General features: G+C 31.5%; 1 protein-coding gene across 1 annotated transcript in view; it reads right to left on the bottom strand.

The window, feature by feature from the left end:
- GBE1 (1,4-alpha-glucan branching enzyme 1) overlaps positions 1 to 19,657 on the bottom strand; it is a 235,075-nt gene that overhangs the window by 101,676 nt on the left and 113,742 nt on the right. The window contains exons 5-7 of the mRNA XM_016143897.2: positions 19,248 to 19,383; positions 16,948 to 17,038; positions 13,376 to 13,585 (exon numbers count right to left, since the gene is read on the bottom strand). Coding sequence (XP_015999383.1) covers positions 13,376 to 13,585; positions 16,948 to 17,038; positions 19,248 to 19,383 — 437 coding nt within the window. The remainder of the gene's footprint in view (positions 1 to 13,375; positions 13,586 to 16,947; positions 17,039 to 19,247; positions 19,384 to 19,657) is intronic.

Here is a 19,657-nt window from a genome sequence, read left to right as displayed (position 1 = left end):
TATATCTAATATACATTATATCTATATATAAAATATCTATATTATATATTATATATATCTATTATAGATATAATATATAATATATTATATATAATAGATATAATATATATAATATATATATAATGTTTTATATCTCACAATAGCTCCATAAGGTAGGCACCTTTTAAGTCACCATTTTAGAAACAGATGTGGGTACTAGAATATTTAAATTACATATGTGGCTTACATTATATTTCTTTCGAACAGTGTGGTTCTGTACACTCCTCGGCAAGACCTTTGGGTCTCTATTTTTCTCATTTTATGTATATCTCACCTACAATTTCCTGTTTTTCTCAGTGACCCTGCCATCCACCAGCCTGGTGGCACAGCAGTATCCTGTACCAAAAGGCCAGCAGGGATGGCAAGCACAAAGTGTCTCTTTTACCACCCAATGACCTAAATGTGTTTTCTGTGTTTATCCACTTCATTTTATCACTAAGCTCTCTGAATTATTTTCTTGTACAAGAGATGTTAGATACCTTACTTCTGGAAAAGGCTGGGAAAAGATAGTGAGATGGGCTATTTCTGATAACCTTTCAGATATAACCACACGAGCTAGTAGAGGACTCCATGGCAGAAACTAGATGGACAAACTGCAGGTCAAGAAAACTTGTGTCAGTTTATTATAAGGCAACCATTAATAATAGCACTTTGTTAAAAAAATATATATATATCAGGAGTAAATGCTATACCAGACTGGGCATCAAACAACAAGCATAAATATATGATCTCCTTACTTGTAACCATTGCCACAAACTCAATGGTCACACAAAACAAAAAATAAAAGACTGTAAGAACTAAGTAGGTACTTCCTGATTGAGTTAATCCAGACACTAGTATAGACACAGTTTAGCATTCCACTAAAAAATTTGTTACCTACTCCATTGTTGGGAAAGACTGAAGAATCTGATTTAGAATAAACATTCTGAGACTAAAAAATTGGTTTCCCCCTCAGAAAAGAGAACCACAAAACATTGTTCTAAGAAGTATATCAGATGGCTATTAATTTAAAATGCAAAATAAGCAAAGTAATTGATTCAATAACCATTCAATAAAATGCCTTTCACACCTGAAAACTTAAAAACTAATGAGTAGAAGGTATTCTGCTTATTCCACACTGGAGAGAGACAGTAGTTGCAGAAATAAATCTTCAGTCATCCTCATTAAAAAATAGTTGACAGATAACTTTAGCTTAGTGCTTAAAACATTTAAAAATTTAACATTTTTAATGGAAATACTTTGAAATTACATTGTACTTTTTCTTGGCTTCTTAAAAAGAAATTTTTGAACATGACTTAAAGTTTTTTAATGACTCACGTTCATTATGACCAATTATTATACTATACTGCTATCTAATGATGCCCAGAGGGACAATTACAGTGTGTGGAACTGTTTGCTGTTGCACCTAAGTGGCCTTACTTTGCTATGCTTTCAGTTCTGGATTCTGACCTTGATGGATTTTTCTCTCTCTACCATTGCTCTCAGTTATGATGTCTCAATGCTGTTAGATGTTGACTAAGATCTGTCATTTCCACAACTGTTCCTAATTTTATGCTTCTACAAAGAAAAGAGCTTAACGTGCTTTTAAAAAATAGCGTGAGACCACAACGAAGAAAAATCCATAGTCATTAAAGCATGTATTTTGGCTCATTTAAAAAAAAAAAAATGTTACTTGTCTTTATGCCTCTAATTATGTTTCAGAGGAGCAGGCTGGCTGGTTAAATCTGCCCACAGGATGATTGTGACATCGGTACCATAGTGATGTTAACAATGGCAATTATCATGACTACAAATCAGGCAATGGGATGTGTATCACACAATCATAGGAGGCAGGTACAATTACAATCTTATTTTATAGAAAGGGGAATTAAACTTAGAAAAATTAACTAATATGGGTGTTGTTCAATGATAACAAGTCCTCAAACTAATATTTGAATCCAGGTGATAACTAGAGTCAAGACTCTTACTCATTCTCTATATTACCTCCAAAAGTCAGTAATTACATTTATAGTTAAAAAAAAAAAATACTTACAACTTAGATGCAAGGTTTTAAAATAAATGAAGTCTCCTGAATTTTAACTATGTTGATTTCTTCAATATATATACATTTTCCTCTATTGAGCCTGCTCTTAAAAGGCACTCATTTTGTTGATTTATTTGCTACCTAAAATTAAGATGTTAATATAATTCTGCTGACTGATAATATACTACCACTTTAGTTTTATAAAATTCCCATTGCTAATCTCCCCAAAATTGAATTATGATGTTGTGTTTAAGTTATAAAAGTATCATTGTCCTTATCATATTTGACTCAGTTCTTAATTTACTACTTAATTTTGGAAGTTTGGTAGAATCTGATACTATAACAACCCAAGGCATAACTTGGAATCCAGAAATAGCCTGAGAGGTTCAGGGATTATATTCATCCTACATTTGTGTTCGTTTGGTCTGCACAGTGATTGCAAATTTTACATTAATTGAAGACATTTAAACATGAGGAGATTCCATATTTAAAAAAAAAAAAAGTGAATTTCTAACTTCTTTTAAAGAACTGGAAGATGTGGCTGCATGGGCCAAACTTTCACATGGAAACAACTGGCAGGAGCTGTGAGTGACAGCCCCTTCAGGCAGGACCTGTTTGTTTGCTCCCAGTTGCCAAGAGCACTATCTCATCTGCTTCCCTCAGTTACCTGCCAGGCTTGTGAATTGAGTCCTGCTTCCATTTTTAGTAAAAATTTGAAAGTACAAGTCCAAACTTTCCATAATATTCTATATACTAGTTTGCTATGCATTTTTAACTATGTTATTTTATATAGTTTGAACAAATGCCTATGACACATAAATAATATTATCATTATGAGCTCTTTATGCATGAAAATGAGATTCAAATGTTAAGCTATTTTGTTCAAGATTAGAGAGGTAAAATTCATTTAACTCCGAAACCACCTATTTTATATTATATAAAATCTTTAATAGCTTAGCTATATACAGTATTTACTATAATTATCATCATTTGGCTGGAAGTATCTTTTGTAGCTTCATTCACTGAACTCAGTTCTAAAGAACAGGTAACTGTCCCCAAATAAATACTCTGCAGTGTCATTTCCCTGGCAAGCAAATTTGATGTTTAAAAATTTATGAGATAGAGAAAAGAGAAACTGCTTTAATTTACAGTATTTGCTATAAGTAATGAGAAATTATTAACTTTTACTTTTAATATTTTGTATAAACAACAAATATATCACTAAAATAAATTTAAAAATAAGTATCTTTTTAGAAAGTCACATTGTGATAAAATGGAATGGAGAAAAATTAGGCAAGAACAGGAGATAAAGAATGATGGGAGAATTAGAGGAGTTATTTTATATCAGGTATTCAGAGAAGTTTAATAATATATGTAAAGAAGATGGCAGAGTAGACGAACACTGTGCTTGCCTCCTCTCGCAACCACCTCAAAATAACAACAAAACTATAGAACAACCATTATTGAAAATCACCTGAAGTTTAGCTGAACAGAAGTTCTATAACTAAGGACATACAAAATGAGCCCTGCTGAAACTAGTAGGAATGGCGCAGACTCAAAGTGGACTGGTTTAAAACCTTTATGTGACAGTTAAAAATTTGGAGGGATTTCCTGACTGCAGAGGTCTCCCTTGAGGAGTGAGGGGTCTATTTCCACACTAAACTCTCCAGGACTGGGGGGTGGGGGAAGTCCCCACAAATTCTAGCTGTGAAAACCAGCAAAGACTGTGGCTGAATTAGACAGAGGTGACTCCTCTTAAAGGCTCCACTACCACAGGAGGGCACACACAAGGAACACAAAGAACACACCCTGGAGCACTGGGCCCCAGAGGACACCAACTACATAATGACACTCTACATAGCAGCTCTATCTAATACATAGAAACAAACACAGGGAGGCAGGTAAAATGGGGAAACAAACAAACAAACAAAAAAATGCCTCAAATTAAAGATCAAAACAAAGCTCCAGAAAAAGAACTAAAAATAAAGACAAGCAACCTACTAGATACTGAGTTTGAAACATTGACTATAAGGATGCTCAATGATCTCAATGAGAACTTCAACAAAGAGACAAAAAAACATAAAAATTGATATAGAAAACAAAAAAGAACCAGTCAAAAATGAAGACTATAATAACTGAAATAAGAAATACATTAGCAAGATTTAAGAGTAGATTAGATGAAGCAGAGGACTGAATCATCAACTTAAAAGATAAGGTAGAAGAAAACATCCAATCAGAGTAGCAACAAGAAAAGAATCCAAAAAAATGAGGCTAGTTTAAGTGGTCTCTGGGACAACATCAAGAGTATCAACATTCACATCATAGAGGAAGCAGGAGAAGAGAGAGAGCAAGGAATTAAAAATCTATTTGAAGAAATAATGACAAAAAAGTTCCCTAACCTGACAAAGTTAATAGACATACAAGTCCAGAAAGCACAGAGATTCTCAGACAAGATAAACCCAAATAGAGCTACACCAAGACATATCACAATTAAAATGCTAAAGTTTACAAAGAGAGAATCTTAAAAGTAGCAAGAGAAAAATAATTAGTTACCTACAAGAAAGTGCCCATAAGATTGTCAGCTAATTTTTCAATAGAAACTTTGTAGGCTAGAAGGGATTGACACAAAATATTCAAAGTGATGAAAACCAAGGACCTACAACCGACCTACAACCAAGATAACTTTACCCAGCAAAGCTATCATTTAGACTTGAAGGACATATAAAGACAAGGAAAAACTAAATGAGTTTATCAACACCAAATCAATATTACAAGAAATGTTAAAGAGTCTTCTGTAAGAAAAAGGGGGAAAAAGATAGAAAATATGAATAATATAATGACAATAACTACATATCTATCAACAATTACTTCAAATGGAAATGGACTAAATAGCTGAATAAATAATAATAATAATAATAAACAAGTCCCTTACATTTGCTACCTACTAGAGAGAGACTCACTTCAAATCAAAAGATACACACAGACTGAATGTAAAGGGATCGAAAAAGATGTTCCATAAAAATAGAAAAAAAAAAAAAGATGGAATAGCAATACTCATACTAGACAAAATAGACTTTAAAACAAAGACTGTGAGAAGAGATCAAGAAGGACCCAGTAATTCCACTTCTGGGTATTTATCCAGAGAAAACTCAAACACTAATTTGAAAAGTCATATGCATCTATATGTTCATTGCAGAGCTGTTTTCAATAACCAAGATATAGAAGCAACCTAAGTACCCACAATAGATGAATGGATACAGAAGTAGTGGCACATATATACAACAAAATATTACTAAACCATAAAAAAGAATGAAATTTTGCCATCCTCAAAATAAATCAGAGAAAGACAAATGTCATATGATTTCACCTATATGTGGAATCTAAAGAACACAATAAGCAAACAAAACAGAAACAAACATACAGAGAACATTTTGATGGTAGCCAGATGGAAATGGGAGTTGCAGGGAAGTGTAAATCGGGGGAAGAGAGTAAGAGGTACAAATTTGTAGTTACAAAACAGTTATGGGGATGTAAAGTAGAACAGAAGAAATAGTCAATAATATTGTAATAGCAATGTGTGGTGTCAGATATGTTTTAGACTTATTGGGGTAATCACTTCATAAGTTACATAAATATTGCTATGTTGCATAGCTGAAACTATTATAATATTCTATATCAATTATAATTGAAAAATTAAAATATTTTAAAAATGTATGTAAAACATCTATGCCTCCAAATTGAATGGACTTTAATAAAGGTTATCACTGTATTTATCCAGATTGTCGTCATCTCACAGAGACCAAGTAACCCCCAGTGGACGGACAGTTAGTCAGTCTCATTTGCTATCCTTAACACAGTATCAGGAACAGAGATTCAGTCTCAGAAAAGTTGGTTATTAAGCTCTTTTGCTTCCTAAAGCAATGTAAGAAAATGTTAACAATAACTGACCCTGATTTTTACTAATGCTTTCTGCAGACAGAATTTTTAAAGGCTACATGGGCAAAGGTCTAATCTTGGAGAGATACTTTAACCTGCAAGAAGAAAATATAATAAACCTTTAGACTGATGCCTTCTCTTAAAAATGAAAAAAAAAAAAAAAAAAGACTGAGGACCCAAGGTACAACCAAATAAATATCTCACCTTCACAAAATGTGGATGGGAAATTCAGAAGTTAGAGAAAAATATGCCTGATCACTAATCTAATGACTGGGGGATATAACCCTCAAAAATGAATAATTTTTACATTACTTATAAATGTGTATCCTCCAAGAATGATGATACCTATATTTGCTGAAAATAATTGTCTCAATTTAACATGGGTTATTTATCTGCAGCATAAAGCTAAGGAAATCATTCAGCTAGGAACCCATGAAATATCTCTTTATAACTTCAAAACCACTACTCCATACCCTAGAATACAGACATGCTTAAACAAGTTGTTCTGTTACACAGATAAAAAAGAAAAACTGATTTTTTTTTTCATTTTTAACCTGCTTATTTTAAAAGGTCATAAACAACACCCAGATAACATTATAGACTCCATAAAATTCCCTGAGTTAAAGAATAAGCATTGAATAGAAACTTTCTGACCATTGTTACAAGCATTTACCATTGTCTTATGCTAAAGAAGCTGCTTTTACAGCAACGCATAACATTTTCAAATTTAAGGCAAATTACCAAATAGAACTGTCCTACTTTAGAGTGAGTTCGGATTTCAGAAAGGGAATATTATAGGTGAATAAGACCTAAATACTCCAGGTATTTTTGAGATATCCACATGCACCTTAATCTAGACATGTGGGGAATAAACGAGGCAGATAATACCAGGAACAAAGTTTATGCAAAGACTGTAAATCCTTACTCCTGTGCTGTGCTCTGCATCAATAGAAACCTTTCTGCTAGGCTGAATAATCTCATAAACCCTGTGATAGAAGTTCTATTTCTACGACTCAAACTCAAATCCAGACAGATTAGATTGATATAGCAACTTTCTTAATCTCTTTTACAAAAGAGAATTAGTTTGTCTGAATTTTCAATCTAACTCTACTTTCTATAAAATAGTAGATTCATCCATTTCCCTTAATCAAGCTGAAATTCGGTTCTGGTTTAAACAAGAAAAAAATACTAAATGGAAAAAAAATGCTATAAAAGAAGAAAATAGTAAGACTTTTTATGGGACATTCAGTATTTATTAACAGTCATATTGTCAGATTCTAATATTCTTAATGACTAGGCTACAAGTTATTGTTTGTTTTTAATTGTCTGACTCCCTTTGTAATAGTTAGCTAGTTACTAAATCTGTGTCCAAAACTAACTTTTAATTGTCTATCATTTCCTTTCTAAAAAGCAAAAAAGCATCACTTGTTTTTTATAAAGCAAATAGGACAAATATTTGTCTGTCTAAAATGATGCTGTATCACTTTAACGTAAAAAATATTAAATGCCCTAAACTCTATGCAAAGAAAGTAAAATATATTTTCTTTTGGGGTTTTGTGCTACATTTAAATATATTGAAAATATCACCCCCCCCTAAAGACATGACATATGGTAGATGATCAATATGTTTACTAAAATAAACAAATCAATAAATTTATAAATTGACCAAAAAAATTTTTCCTTCTTTAAAAAAATCTTTGATATTAACCTTAATGTAACTAAGCAATGAATGATCTAATTAAATGATCTATAAATTTTTTTGATTGTGTGCCCTATCAGTAAAAACATTTCAGCACTGTCCTCATACATGTACCTATTTATTAATTGTATTACTTACCACTTTAGTAACATATTAAGTATACTGTAAACTCATATACAAAAATAAACTAATTTCAAAATAAAGATAAAATAATGAAGTTCTAATTAAAAATTACTTTAATATACAATTTTAATGACTGTACTGATGTAATAGCTCACTAAAATACATAGATATAAATGAAAGAAGATCAATGGCTGTGACTATCAAATTATAAAACTCTGTTTTTCAACTTCCTCCACCATCTATCATTCAAGAAATTTAGCTTGTATGTTTCTGTTTTCCCTGAAGCTAGGAGATCTTGCCAAGTAACCACAAGATGATTCATTTATATTTATAATAACATTTATATTTATAACCAATGGGCTTAGAACAAACTAAAACTGGAATAATTTTAAGTTTGGCAAAAACTGCCAATGTTTATGTGTATGCCAATAAAAGAGTTTTCATGACTGAAATCATTTGTGGCAATAAAATCACAATGATAGAACCTTTTTCTTGATATTTTACCCCAAATGCCTTCTCCATAACTGAACTTTCTTTGAAAGTAGTTACTTCAAATTAATCGTTAAACTATCTGAAGGGAGTGATTCCTCCCCTAAACTTCTGATAAGCATATGCTCAGAAGTTTCCCAAGTATGTATGTATGTATATGTATGTATGTATGTATGTATGTATGTATGTATGTGTGTGTGTGTGTGTGTGTGTGTGTATATATATATATATATATATATATATATATCCCAAGCATATATATATCCTAAGATGCATTACTAATGCATCTTAGGATATATAAATCTACAACTTTTCCAGATAATACCTAATTGTTCTCAAAAGTAGATGTACACATTTACCTTTTCTTGCTATTGTCTCTGTTATTGTGGGCATTTTTACTATAGCCAAAAGGGCATATTTCACCTGATGGCATATGGTTTTTGTCTTTAAGAAACCACAAAGAAGTATATGCCTTTGAAATTCTTTCAAAAATAATAATTTTAGAGGTTTCTATTCATGTCCTGGATGCTTCTTTTAAAACTCTTGCTGATCACAAGGGTGCTATACACTCATTAGCTAGTACATTAATACACAATAATCATTAAATTAACATTCATCATTTAGAACTGATTTGGTCATGATGTAATATCATACATAAATATGTTTAGTATATTAACACCTACGTTCATAAAGGTTTATCCTGAGAGTGCCACATTGGCTTAAGATTTGAAAACAATCAAAGTAATTCATTATATTAAGAAACTACAAAAGAAACACCATATAATAAGAATACTAAGATCCAAATATTTACTCTAAACCAGGAAAGCACCCATGAATTTCCTTCTACATTCTAACTGTGGAAAAGACTTAGCATGATTAAAAAACCCCAAATATTAGTGTCTGTACTATGGGTATTTTATTCGATGTGGTTATGACATTAAAAAAGCAAAGTGGATTTGCTTTTGTTTCTTAAAGGAACTCTAATAACTCAGGATAAGAGTAGAGTATCTTCCTAACAGTTGTCACATTACAAACTCAAGTTGTTGATATACGATTATAGTACTTTTGTATCCAAATGTAAAGTTCAGGCGAAAAATGAGCATTAGCTCTACTATGTCCTTTGAGATTCAACATCTTATCTTTGACAGAAATGTTCAACAACAACAAAAAAAAGGTACTCGTTTGAAGCTATAGTATTGATTAAGGAAAAATAACTGTTTAAGCTCAACAAATCTGTTGTCTTGTGTTTTTATCAAGTGTATTTACATAGTGCCAGATGCATATGCAAAACAGAATTTAGATCTGAGACCTCCCAGTTATATCCATTATTTCTTACTCTAGAAACTTCTGAAACTTATGGGTGACAGATTTGTCAGAAAGTTCTCTTTACCAGCTAAAGAAAGGACAACCCAATCTCAGTTATGAGCTGTCATTAGTAATTTAGCGGAGCTAGAAGGCAGTTCAGCCGAGTAGACAGAAAATTAAAACATGGGCAGCTCCTGATTGGAAATTTATTCATAGCAGGTAATGATACAGCACAGTAAGGATCCCTGGTATTACTGAGAGTGAAAGATTTAATTCTGATAACTTTGATGATGGCACTTGAATCAGAGATTATAAATGGTGACAGTTTGTGACATATAGATAGGATGAAATGAGCATCAGCAACATATTTCTACAGAAGCAGTTTCTATATAAAATCAATTTTTTCAAACAGGAAATACAATAATTTCAAAAATTATTATAAGTTTTCAAAGTAGAGGCTTAGGTCTTAGGTAAACCATGTACCATTTTCATACATATTTTTCAATGGAGTATAATATTAATCAACATATCAAAGGTAAGGGGAGGAAAATAACTTACATTTTAAATATGAAATATAAATTGTAGTTTCTGAATTCATCTGCTTATGGAACAAACCTGAAACAATAGGCAGATGAGCTATTCTATGGGGAGGGTCATAGTGAAGGCTTGGGTATTCTTGTGTAGATGCATGTAAGGGATACTCATTAAAGGCACTTACATACAATATATGTCATTTATATTTATAAAGTATATAATTTTTACATTGGATTTTGTGTGCTTTTTTATATTTTCTAATTATTAATAATGGCATTCTTAATTTTAAAATGAAAAATGTATTTTTTAAATTGTCTATTTTACACATAACTCTCTATCATAGAAATACAGGTGAGAAAAACAGTATGTCCACATAGATAGGTATTCTAATATATCTCTTTAGAATTTGTGAAGTGGCATATTCAGTATGTGTGGTCAAAACTTGTTAGATGACATAATTTTAAAACATATCCCTGAAATTCTTTAATGTTCCTTCTACTGAAAGGAGGGATCCATGTCCCTTGTCTCTTGAATCTGTAACTGATCAATAATTTATAACAAAAATAATGCTCATCGGTTTCCAGATCCAGACCATAAGAAATGGCAGCCTCTGTGTTCTGTCCTTTGGGACTCAACTCTTGTGAGATAATGGGTAACCTGTGGAGTGGGCCACGAAGAGAAGAACTGAGCCCCTTTTAACCCACAGCCATGGCTGAGCTCCTAGCTGAGAGCTAGGATCAACTATCAGTCATCTGAGTGAATCATCTTGGAGTGGATGCTCCACCCCCCTAAATGACACTGCCTGGGAAAAAAAAGCTGTCCAGGCTGAGCTATGGCCAAATTGTAGATATGAAAACAAAATAAACAACTGCTGTTGTCTGAAGTCAATAAATTTTGAGCTGGTTTGTTAAACAATAGATAATCAAAAGAGTAGACTGAGGATTGAATAATGAATGCTGATTATGAAATTGCTTTAGCATTACACCACAGTGATGTTATATTTCATATGCTATAATAGAATAGAAGAAGGAAATGTAAGAGAAAAAAGCAGTATAAATATAATCAGGCTAATAAAATATTTTCAATAAAGTTTTTAACAAATTATACATAGTATTAAGAAAAAATTCAAAAGCACTCAAAATTTTAGTATTTCATGTATTGAAAAATCTAAGTATGTAAAATCTATTTGTTTAAATTTGGTGATATACATTGGCTTTGTAGGATTTTATCTACAGTGTTTAATAATGTCATAATCAATAGCATAAACCCACATAAGGAATACTAATTCTTTAAAAACTGGAAAATTTAGATATAAAATAGAACATCTAGACTAGAAATACATTTTACATGGAACTATATTTACAGAGGACTAAGCCTATATGATATAATAAAGCCAAAAAAAAGTCATAATAAAAATAATAATGAGCTAAAACCATAATATATATTTGCCAAAAATAAGGACCTGAGAATTAATATTTACTTTTCATTAACAAAAGAAAGCACAGATTAAGTGAAAATGTTAAACATGTCTTAATTTCTGTAGAAATATTTTAAAACAATTATGTAAAATTCCTTTTCTTCAGAAAATTGATAACTTTACACAGACTTTGAGGGCTCATGGTACCAAAAAATATATATTAAAATAAGTATTTGAATAAAATAAAGAATAATTTTATAACATAAAAATCTACCCACTTAATGTATTTTTTTAAGACATAGTTCTACAGAAGAATTGTTTAACAACATACAAATTTATCCATTTAATATGTTTCTTTCACAAGGCACAGTTCCACACAACAGTTAACTATTATTTGTCCAAATATAAACCAAAAAGTTTGGTTAATTTTACTTCCTGTTCACAATCAATTTTCATAGCATTTACTCAATAATGTAATTAGTAGGGTTATATCACAGAATTAGCACAGGTTCAGTCCTTTTTACTTGTTACAAATCCATAGTATAAAAAGCAATATTAAAAAAAAAAGTAATAAAAATAGAAGATACTTTTACAGAGTTTTAGCCACCAAATTCTGTCTCCTTAAAATTAAAAACCTGAGAACCAGAATGATTAATTGATTTGTACCAGAGTGAAGCTAGGCCTGGAAACCAGCCACCTGCTTTTGCCTCTTGTGTCTTTTCTCATACATTATTCTGCTTCATCTGGCATGTATGATTCCTATATGGCTATGAAATATACAATCATGTATAATATTAAGAAAAGAGTGAAACAAAACAATTTCTTCCACATAAAAGTCATCTAATTTGTATTGAAAAATTAGAATTCTTCATTTTATTAAAGTATTTGCTGAAGCATTTTTCTAGACTGCTCATTTTCTAGGTACGTATATGTTTATGTAATAGGTAACATCCAAAATAATTCATTACATTCTTTCCAAAATACTTATTATAAAAATAATTTATGCATTACTTGAGGCTATGCTACTTTTAACATGCCTGATAACATACTATCATTATATTTTCATATATGATAAATAATAAATACAAGTTGAAAGTTACCTGGGGTTTTTAAAAACGTTTGCCATATCATATTTAGATTTAATAACATAAAACACCCTCCTATTTAGATGGTAAAAGGCAGATATGTATTTCATCTTAATGAATTATTTTAACACTATGCTTTGGCTTACTATCTGTCAGCTATAAAAACAGTACTTACCATGTATAAGTAAAGTTGCTGTTCGGAATAAATAAAATATATAGCTAATCTACTAAAACATTTGGCACCATACCTGACATGTTATATTACACACTAATAAATGTTGGTTGTTATTATAATTATAATCATTTAACTGAAATCAAAATGTAATATTATTAAGATAGCAAAACATGAGGTATGATTTTTAAAAATAGCCTGCTTAAAACAATGTGTATTTCTCTGTTAAAAGGAGATTTGCTATGGTTAAGTCAACCTGATAAAGTGGTCCTTTAGATATTACAATTTATGCTTCACATTAATCCTTTAAAATGACAATATAACCAATATTTTTTAAATGGCAAAAGATCTATAAAACAAATTAATGCAACTTACCATGAATACGTGTGCTATACAAAACAAGGTAAATTCTACAAGTATCTTAAACCTTCTTCATAAAATTATAAAATGTCAAATTAAAAAATTAAGTATCAGTGAGAAGATACACAATGAATTTAGTAAAAGTTCTTGAAATTAATTTTAAAGAGAACATTTCCGTATTATATATACCTACCTGGAATATGCAAACAATCGACTGTCCCAAAGATCATGATTCCCTCTAGATCCAGAATGAAAATAACAGGCATCTGTCCCATCAAACATATTCAATCCATCTTCTGAATTTTTTGAAGCATGGCTATGGACCACATCTAAGAGGACTATGATACCCATTGAGTGAGCTGTGTCAACCAGTTCTTTTAGCTCTTCAGGGGTTCCATATCGGCTAAAAGTAAAGAACACAGCAAAATCAAGATATATCATATTTAAGGCAAACAGTTAATCATTCACTATGTATCAATTGCGTTACCAGCACAGTACTAAACACTTTAAATATGCAAATGCAATATAATACTTAGATATAATTCAAAGTTGTTTAATATTTTCTATTAAGCAAATTTAAAAGTATTCAATAAAAATTTAAATCAGGCTATTAAATGTATATTTATATATCAACGAAAATTCATATTTGGCATAGATACATAGTAAAACTCTGCTTCTCTATACTCAGAGCTGATTTCTATCTCCAAGTCTAACTAGTACTGGGAACATGATCATTCCTGTTCACATACCTGGCCATCCTTTTCAATGTGTATGGTTCAGGTAAAGAAGACTCTTAGAGTATTTCTTCAAATGTCGTCAGTGCCTTGAGGCCAACCCTCCTGCACTTATTTATTCTTAAACTGAAATGTGCTCAGGCACCACTGGGCCAAAAAAAAAAATGTCATTTATGTCACCATCCAAACAGAAAAATGAGGTAGCTCACGTGTACATGTGCTTGGGTTAAAAGCAGTTTTCTAGTCTACATAAAAAACGAAAATTGCTCCCAAGAGGAAGTCCTTTCTTAATCTATGTAAAATCTTGATATTACAGTCTTCCTTTGCATCATCTTTGTCCTTTAAATAAATAATCATCCTTATGATTGTTTACTGTCTCTCTTCCTTACTAGACTATATGCTCCTTGAGGGCAGGCACTGTGGCGAGCTTGTTTTCTATCCATGGTATAATATAGTGTTTATAGAGCAGGTCTTCTAATAACCAACTCCATTGGGCAATAAGAGCTATCTTTTAAAAATGCAAATAAGATCATGTCATCTTCCACCTAAAATCATATTTGCACTTTCATTATCTTAGAATGAAGACTAGTATCCTTCTCATGACCTATTACACTGCTTGATGTTTCCTTACTATATAACTTCAGACATTTTATGACACTCTACCCCTTCTTCTTCTTATCCTAGCCACTTAGCCCTTTTTCTACTCATTGAACAGCATGTTCAATAAATGAAAAGTCCTAAAGTTTCATTCATTCATTCATTCATTCATTCATTTGTTTAACGAACACTTGTTAAGCTGTTTACCATGTCATGAAATTTTCTATGCTCTGGAGATTCAGCAGTGAAAAGAATAAATATCACTTTCTTATGGAATTTACACTTTAGTTGGGATACAATAAAAAAACAAGCAAGATATATAGAATGTCAGATAGCAATAATTCTCTAAAGAAAAATGAAGCAAAGCCACTGGTAGGAAGGACAAGTTTGGTATTTTAAATGGGGTCACCAGTGAAAGTTTCATAAGGCAATATTTGAGCAAAGAACTCAAAGAAATAGAGAGCAAGGCATGTCAACATCTAAGGTGAAGAACACTCATAGAAAATGGGCCATAGGGACAGAAATGAGCATTTGAAGAATAACCAATAGGCTACTGTGGCTGGAAGGGAATAATTAAGAAAGAGATGAGATCAGAAGGGTGGCCAAGACTCAAATCACATAGGGTTTTAAAGACCAATATAAGATATTGGCTTTTATTATGAAAGGGATAGGGAATTATTAGAGGATTCTGAGCAACAGAATGACAAGATCTGACTTTTATCTTAAAATGGTTACTCTGGCCACTGCGCAGAAGGTGGTCCACGAGTATGGAGGTAGAGAATGCTAGGGAAAGAATGGGAGGACAAAAGAAAACAGAATGACCCGTTAAAGAGTTTTTGAAATAATAGAAGTAAGAGATAACGGCAACTTGGACCAGGGTGGTAGCAATTGGAGCAGCCAGATTTTAATATATTTTGAAGTTACAGGCGGCTAAATTTTGTGATAGCTAGTGTGTAGGGACAGATGAGAAAAGAGAGTCAAGAATAATGCAAATGGTTTTTGGCTTGAAAAACTAGAAGATGGAGATGTCATCTATTGAACAAGGGAAGATGACAGGAGGAGGAGGATGGAAGGTAAGGTCAGAGATTTAATTTGGGACATGTTTAGTATTAGATAGGCATTAGATATCCCAATGACAAATAGAAACTGTTTGAAGTTCAAAACAGAGGTCAGGACTGGAGCGTTAAATTTGGGAGTGGGCATATAAAGTGTATTAAAGCCATAAGAATGGATAAGACTTGATGAGAACCCAAGATGCTTCCTATTGACAAAGAAGAGAATGGAATCAAGGGCTGAATCCTGGGAAATCAAATCCTCACTAGTCAGAAGGAGCAAAGGAAATAGGGAGAAGCAACAAGAGAGGTGGGAAAAACAATAGGAAGGTATACTATTCTGAAAGCCAAGAAAAAAAAAGTTCCAGGTAGGTGGAAATAACCAATTGTGCCAAACACTGTTGACAATCAAATAAGTAAGAACTGATCTTTGGACTTGACAAGTGGAAGCCATCCATATCCTTGACAAGAGCAATTATAGCAAAGGTGAAGCAGCTACTCATAATGAGTTCAAGAAAAAAGAGAAGCGAAGGAATTAGAGACAGTAAGTAAAGATAATTTAATCGAAGAGAACTACTATAAAGAAAAATAGGTAAATAAATCAGTGTTGTTGTTTTTTTAAAAAATTATGTCTAGAATTCTGCCTATTCTCACTTCATTCTTCCCCACAGTTAACTTTTAATCATATTTTAGATCTCAGCTCTGTCAGTTCATATCTAATCTAATTTGAGCAGACCTCTGAGTCTATGCTATTATAATACCCTGTCGTATTCTTCTTAGCTTTTATTATAGCTAGAAATCGTGATATGTACAATTATTGGATTAATGTCTATATGCAGCACAGTGTAAGCTCCATGAGACAGAAACAACGTTGGATTTGTTCAACTTGTGGTCATTCAGGTTAGGAACTATTCAGCTGAATAGGACCCGTTGATGTCTTTCTGTCCAGAGAGGCACGTTCCTTGGATTTCAGCCTGGGAAGGACAGTCCTGTGGACAGTCTATGTCCTACCAATAAACACTTCAGTCACCTTCCTACATGAGTTAATTTCTTTCTATAAAAGGATGTAATGAACTCTAGCAATGGCTTCCATAAGACATGATTTTCTAAATAAATCTTGGGCCTCCGAGTACGTGGCAATTTAAGCAGATAATTGTGTATTCTTCACTAGAAATCATTTCATGAAAACCAATGTTAAATCAAGGCCAATCTCTAAGGCTATATGGGAGAAGTCTATGATCTTAGTAAAAAACGCTCAGCTGCTGTTAGCTCTGCTAACACTAAAATAGGTTACAAAACATCATATAAAACGTAAAAATTAATTTTATTTTTTTCAATTTTTTGTTCAAATAACGATAGTTATAATGAGTTTTCCATTTTACCTTGAAGCTGCAAAGAAGCTTGTGATCTGGTAACCAAAACTGGCATAGTAAGCATGCTCCATAATTGCCATCAACTGAATGCAGTTGTATCCTATATAAGGAAAGGTCAAATAGAAATTAAAAGTAACATTAAAAAAAAAAAAGAAGCAATAAAATATACAAACACAGAATCCTTGTTCTAAAGACATTAAATTTTGCATATAATCATTTACATGTAAATGACTTGATCAATTTGAAAAGTTCTACTACTTTAACATCTTTTGCTTGTCTGACCTTCTAACATAAAATTGGACAGTTAGTTCTTGAGAGTTACACTCTAACTAGTTATTTCAAATGTCTTCATTTTAGCAAGTAATAAATTATATGCAAATATACTCTTAATTTGAATTTAGAATATTAAGGATGGCAATCTGCATATGCTAAACTTCAGTTGCACTTGTAATATTCATACCAAAGATTATGAATTCTAAATAAAAGTAACCGATTGCATGCCATATACTTTTAATTTTACCCTTTTCTTTATAGTTGTTACTCCACCATGTAGCATAAGATATAGCAGCAAATCTATTTTTCCCCAAGGTAGCTTTTACAGAATCAGCATTAATCCTTCTACATTCCACTCTTTCGTGAACCTATAAAATTACTCCAAAATTGCTTATATGCACATGTGTGCACACACACGCATACACACAACCTTCCTTTCTCTATCTGAAGACATTTTGCTTTAACACTAAATTAAATGACTCAAAAAGGTAGGCACTACCTTTCTAAAAATCCATATAAAAGCATTTACTAATGTGTTTTTAATATAAGCAAATAATCAGAGAAGAAACTTTCATTCTTTAAAAAAAAATTAAAAATAGACTTTTTCTTTTTTCAAGTACAATTTGGTAAAATTTTCAATTATAATTTGATTGCTTTGAAAGTTATATTTCTGTAACATACATAGAAAAGATTCTTATGCTGTTCTCAAAGTCCATTTTATGTCAATATAGCTTCTCACACACACATTTCAGTACATAATTAATATTGGAACAACTACAAATTCACATTCAGAATTAGTGATTCCTACATTTAAAAAATAAACTCTAAGGTTCATAACCTGCTGAAAAGTTACAATTGTTGGCCTTTTTAATGTAAAAAAAAAATCGAATTAACTCTTATCTGGCTTGATATAAATATGTATATAAACTACTGACCAGATAACATAAATCACATGTATTTCATAACAAAATATAGTTTGTAGTTTACTTCTTGATTATGTAACATCGTTCTTATGTTAAAGCACCAATTTATAGTTTTTATTAATCCTATGGTATTCTACTCTATGTTCAGAACACTGGCCTAGGCAATTCAAACACAAAGATGAATGAGAACGCTTCCATGAGAACCAGGTCAAAAACCATTTGTAAAATTATAAAATGACAGAACATCTCAAATACAACAGTTTTAATATAATACCAATTAAATAGAATTAACATTAAATTCTCCATACATTTATTTAATAGTAGTTTCTAGAGTCTGACCTCATCATTGCCGATAATTAAGATCCATATGTAACTGAAAACTTTAATCATGAGTTACAAAACTTTCCCATAGTCAAAATTTGGACTACCTAGCAAAAGCCGAATAACTAAATATACTTTATCGTCCTGCCTAGTTACTGGGGTAGGTCCTAATATGCTGAGAAATGATTTTTTTTAATTACTTATAAAAAGAAAAATAACAGATTCAAAGCTACTGAATCAATAATTCAGTAGTACACTATTTACTCTCCTGGTTGTTCCCAAGAAAACAGGGTCTGTGTCATTTCAGTTCTATATACAAAAGTGTCTCACACAGAAGATGCACCATAAATATTTGTCAAAATGTGTCATCCACACAGAGCTATATATACAATGACTCTGATATAATATGAGTTCCAGTTACCTTACAAACATAAGATTTCCCCCCAACAGACTAAAATGAACAGGCTTTAATCAATGACCACTTAAATTGATAAAAGTTCTTTCCTGTATAAAAGCAATTATGCTTACATATTTATCTACAACTTTGCAAGCCATCAGTTCACATTACTTAAAATTGAAATTAGAATAATATCTTGAATTCTTTTGCTCATCCCATTTCTTTTTTCTATGCTATCGCTATTACAGGGCAAATTGAGGAGCCTAAAATAAAATGCATTTCTATTACATATTTAATCTCTTAACACAAAAAAGAGACACTTGTAATTAGCTTTTCTAATAAGAGAACAGATTCATTAAAATTTTATCTGAATAAATATCACAGTTATTACTTACCAAGGCCTTTGATTCTCGGTAGTACATTACATGTAAAATGTTTATAGGAAGCTACTTTTCCCTCATAGGAAGAGATTCCCACATGAGATTCATAAATTCTCAGACTTCTTGGCTTATTTAGTCTGGAATGTTTAAACTACAGAATATAAAATTAAATATAAATTAGAACAGAACTGCAGGTATGACACTAGCTGATGAAGCATGTTAAATGAAATGGTGAATAAACTGAGTCAAATACTCTGGAACTTTTTACATATAAAAGGCATTGGCTACATCCATTAAATTTTCTTTAAAAATTTTTTTTTTAAATCATGTTAATGAATTCATTTTAAAAGAGAAATCATGTGATGGCTTATGGCTTATGCCTTATCATTGAGTAAAGATATATTTCGAGAAAATATAACAGTTGC

This window comes from Rousettus aegyptiacus, unplaced genomic scaffold (genome assembly GCF_014176215.1).
Source record: "Rousettus aegyptiacus isolate mRouAeg1 unplaced genomic scaffold, mRouAeg1.p scaffold_m13_p_4, whole genome shotgun sequence".
NCBI classification, from domain to species: Eukaryota; Metazoa; Chordata; class Mammalia; order Chiroptera; family Pteropodidae; genus Rousettus; species Rousettus aegyptiacus.
This window is presented reverse-complemented; position numbering and strand designations above follow the sequence as displayed.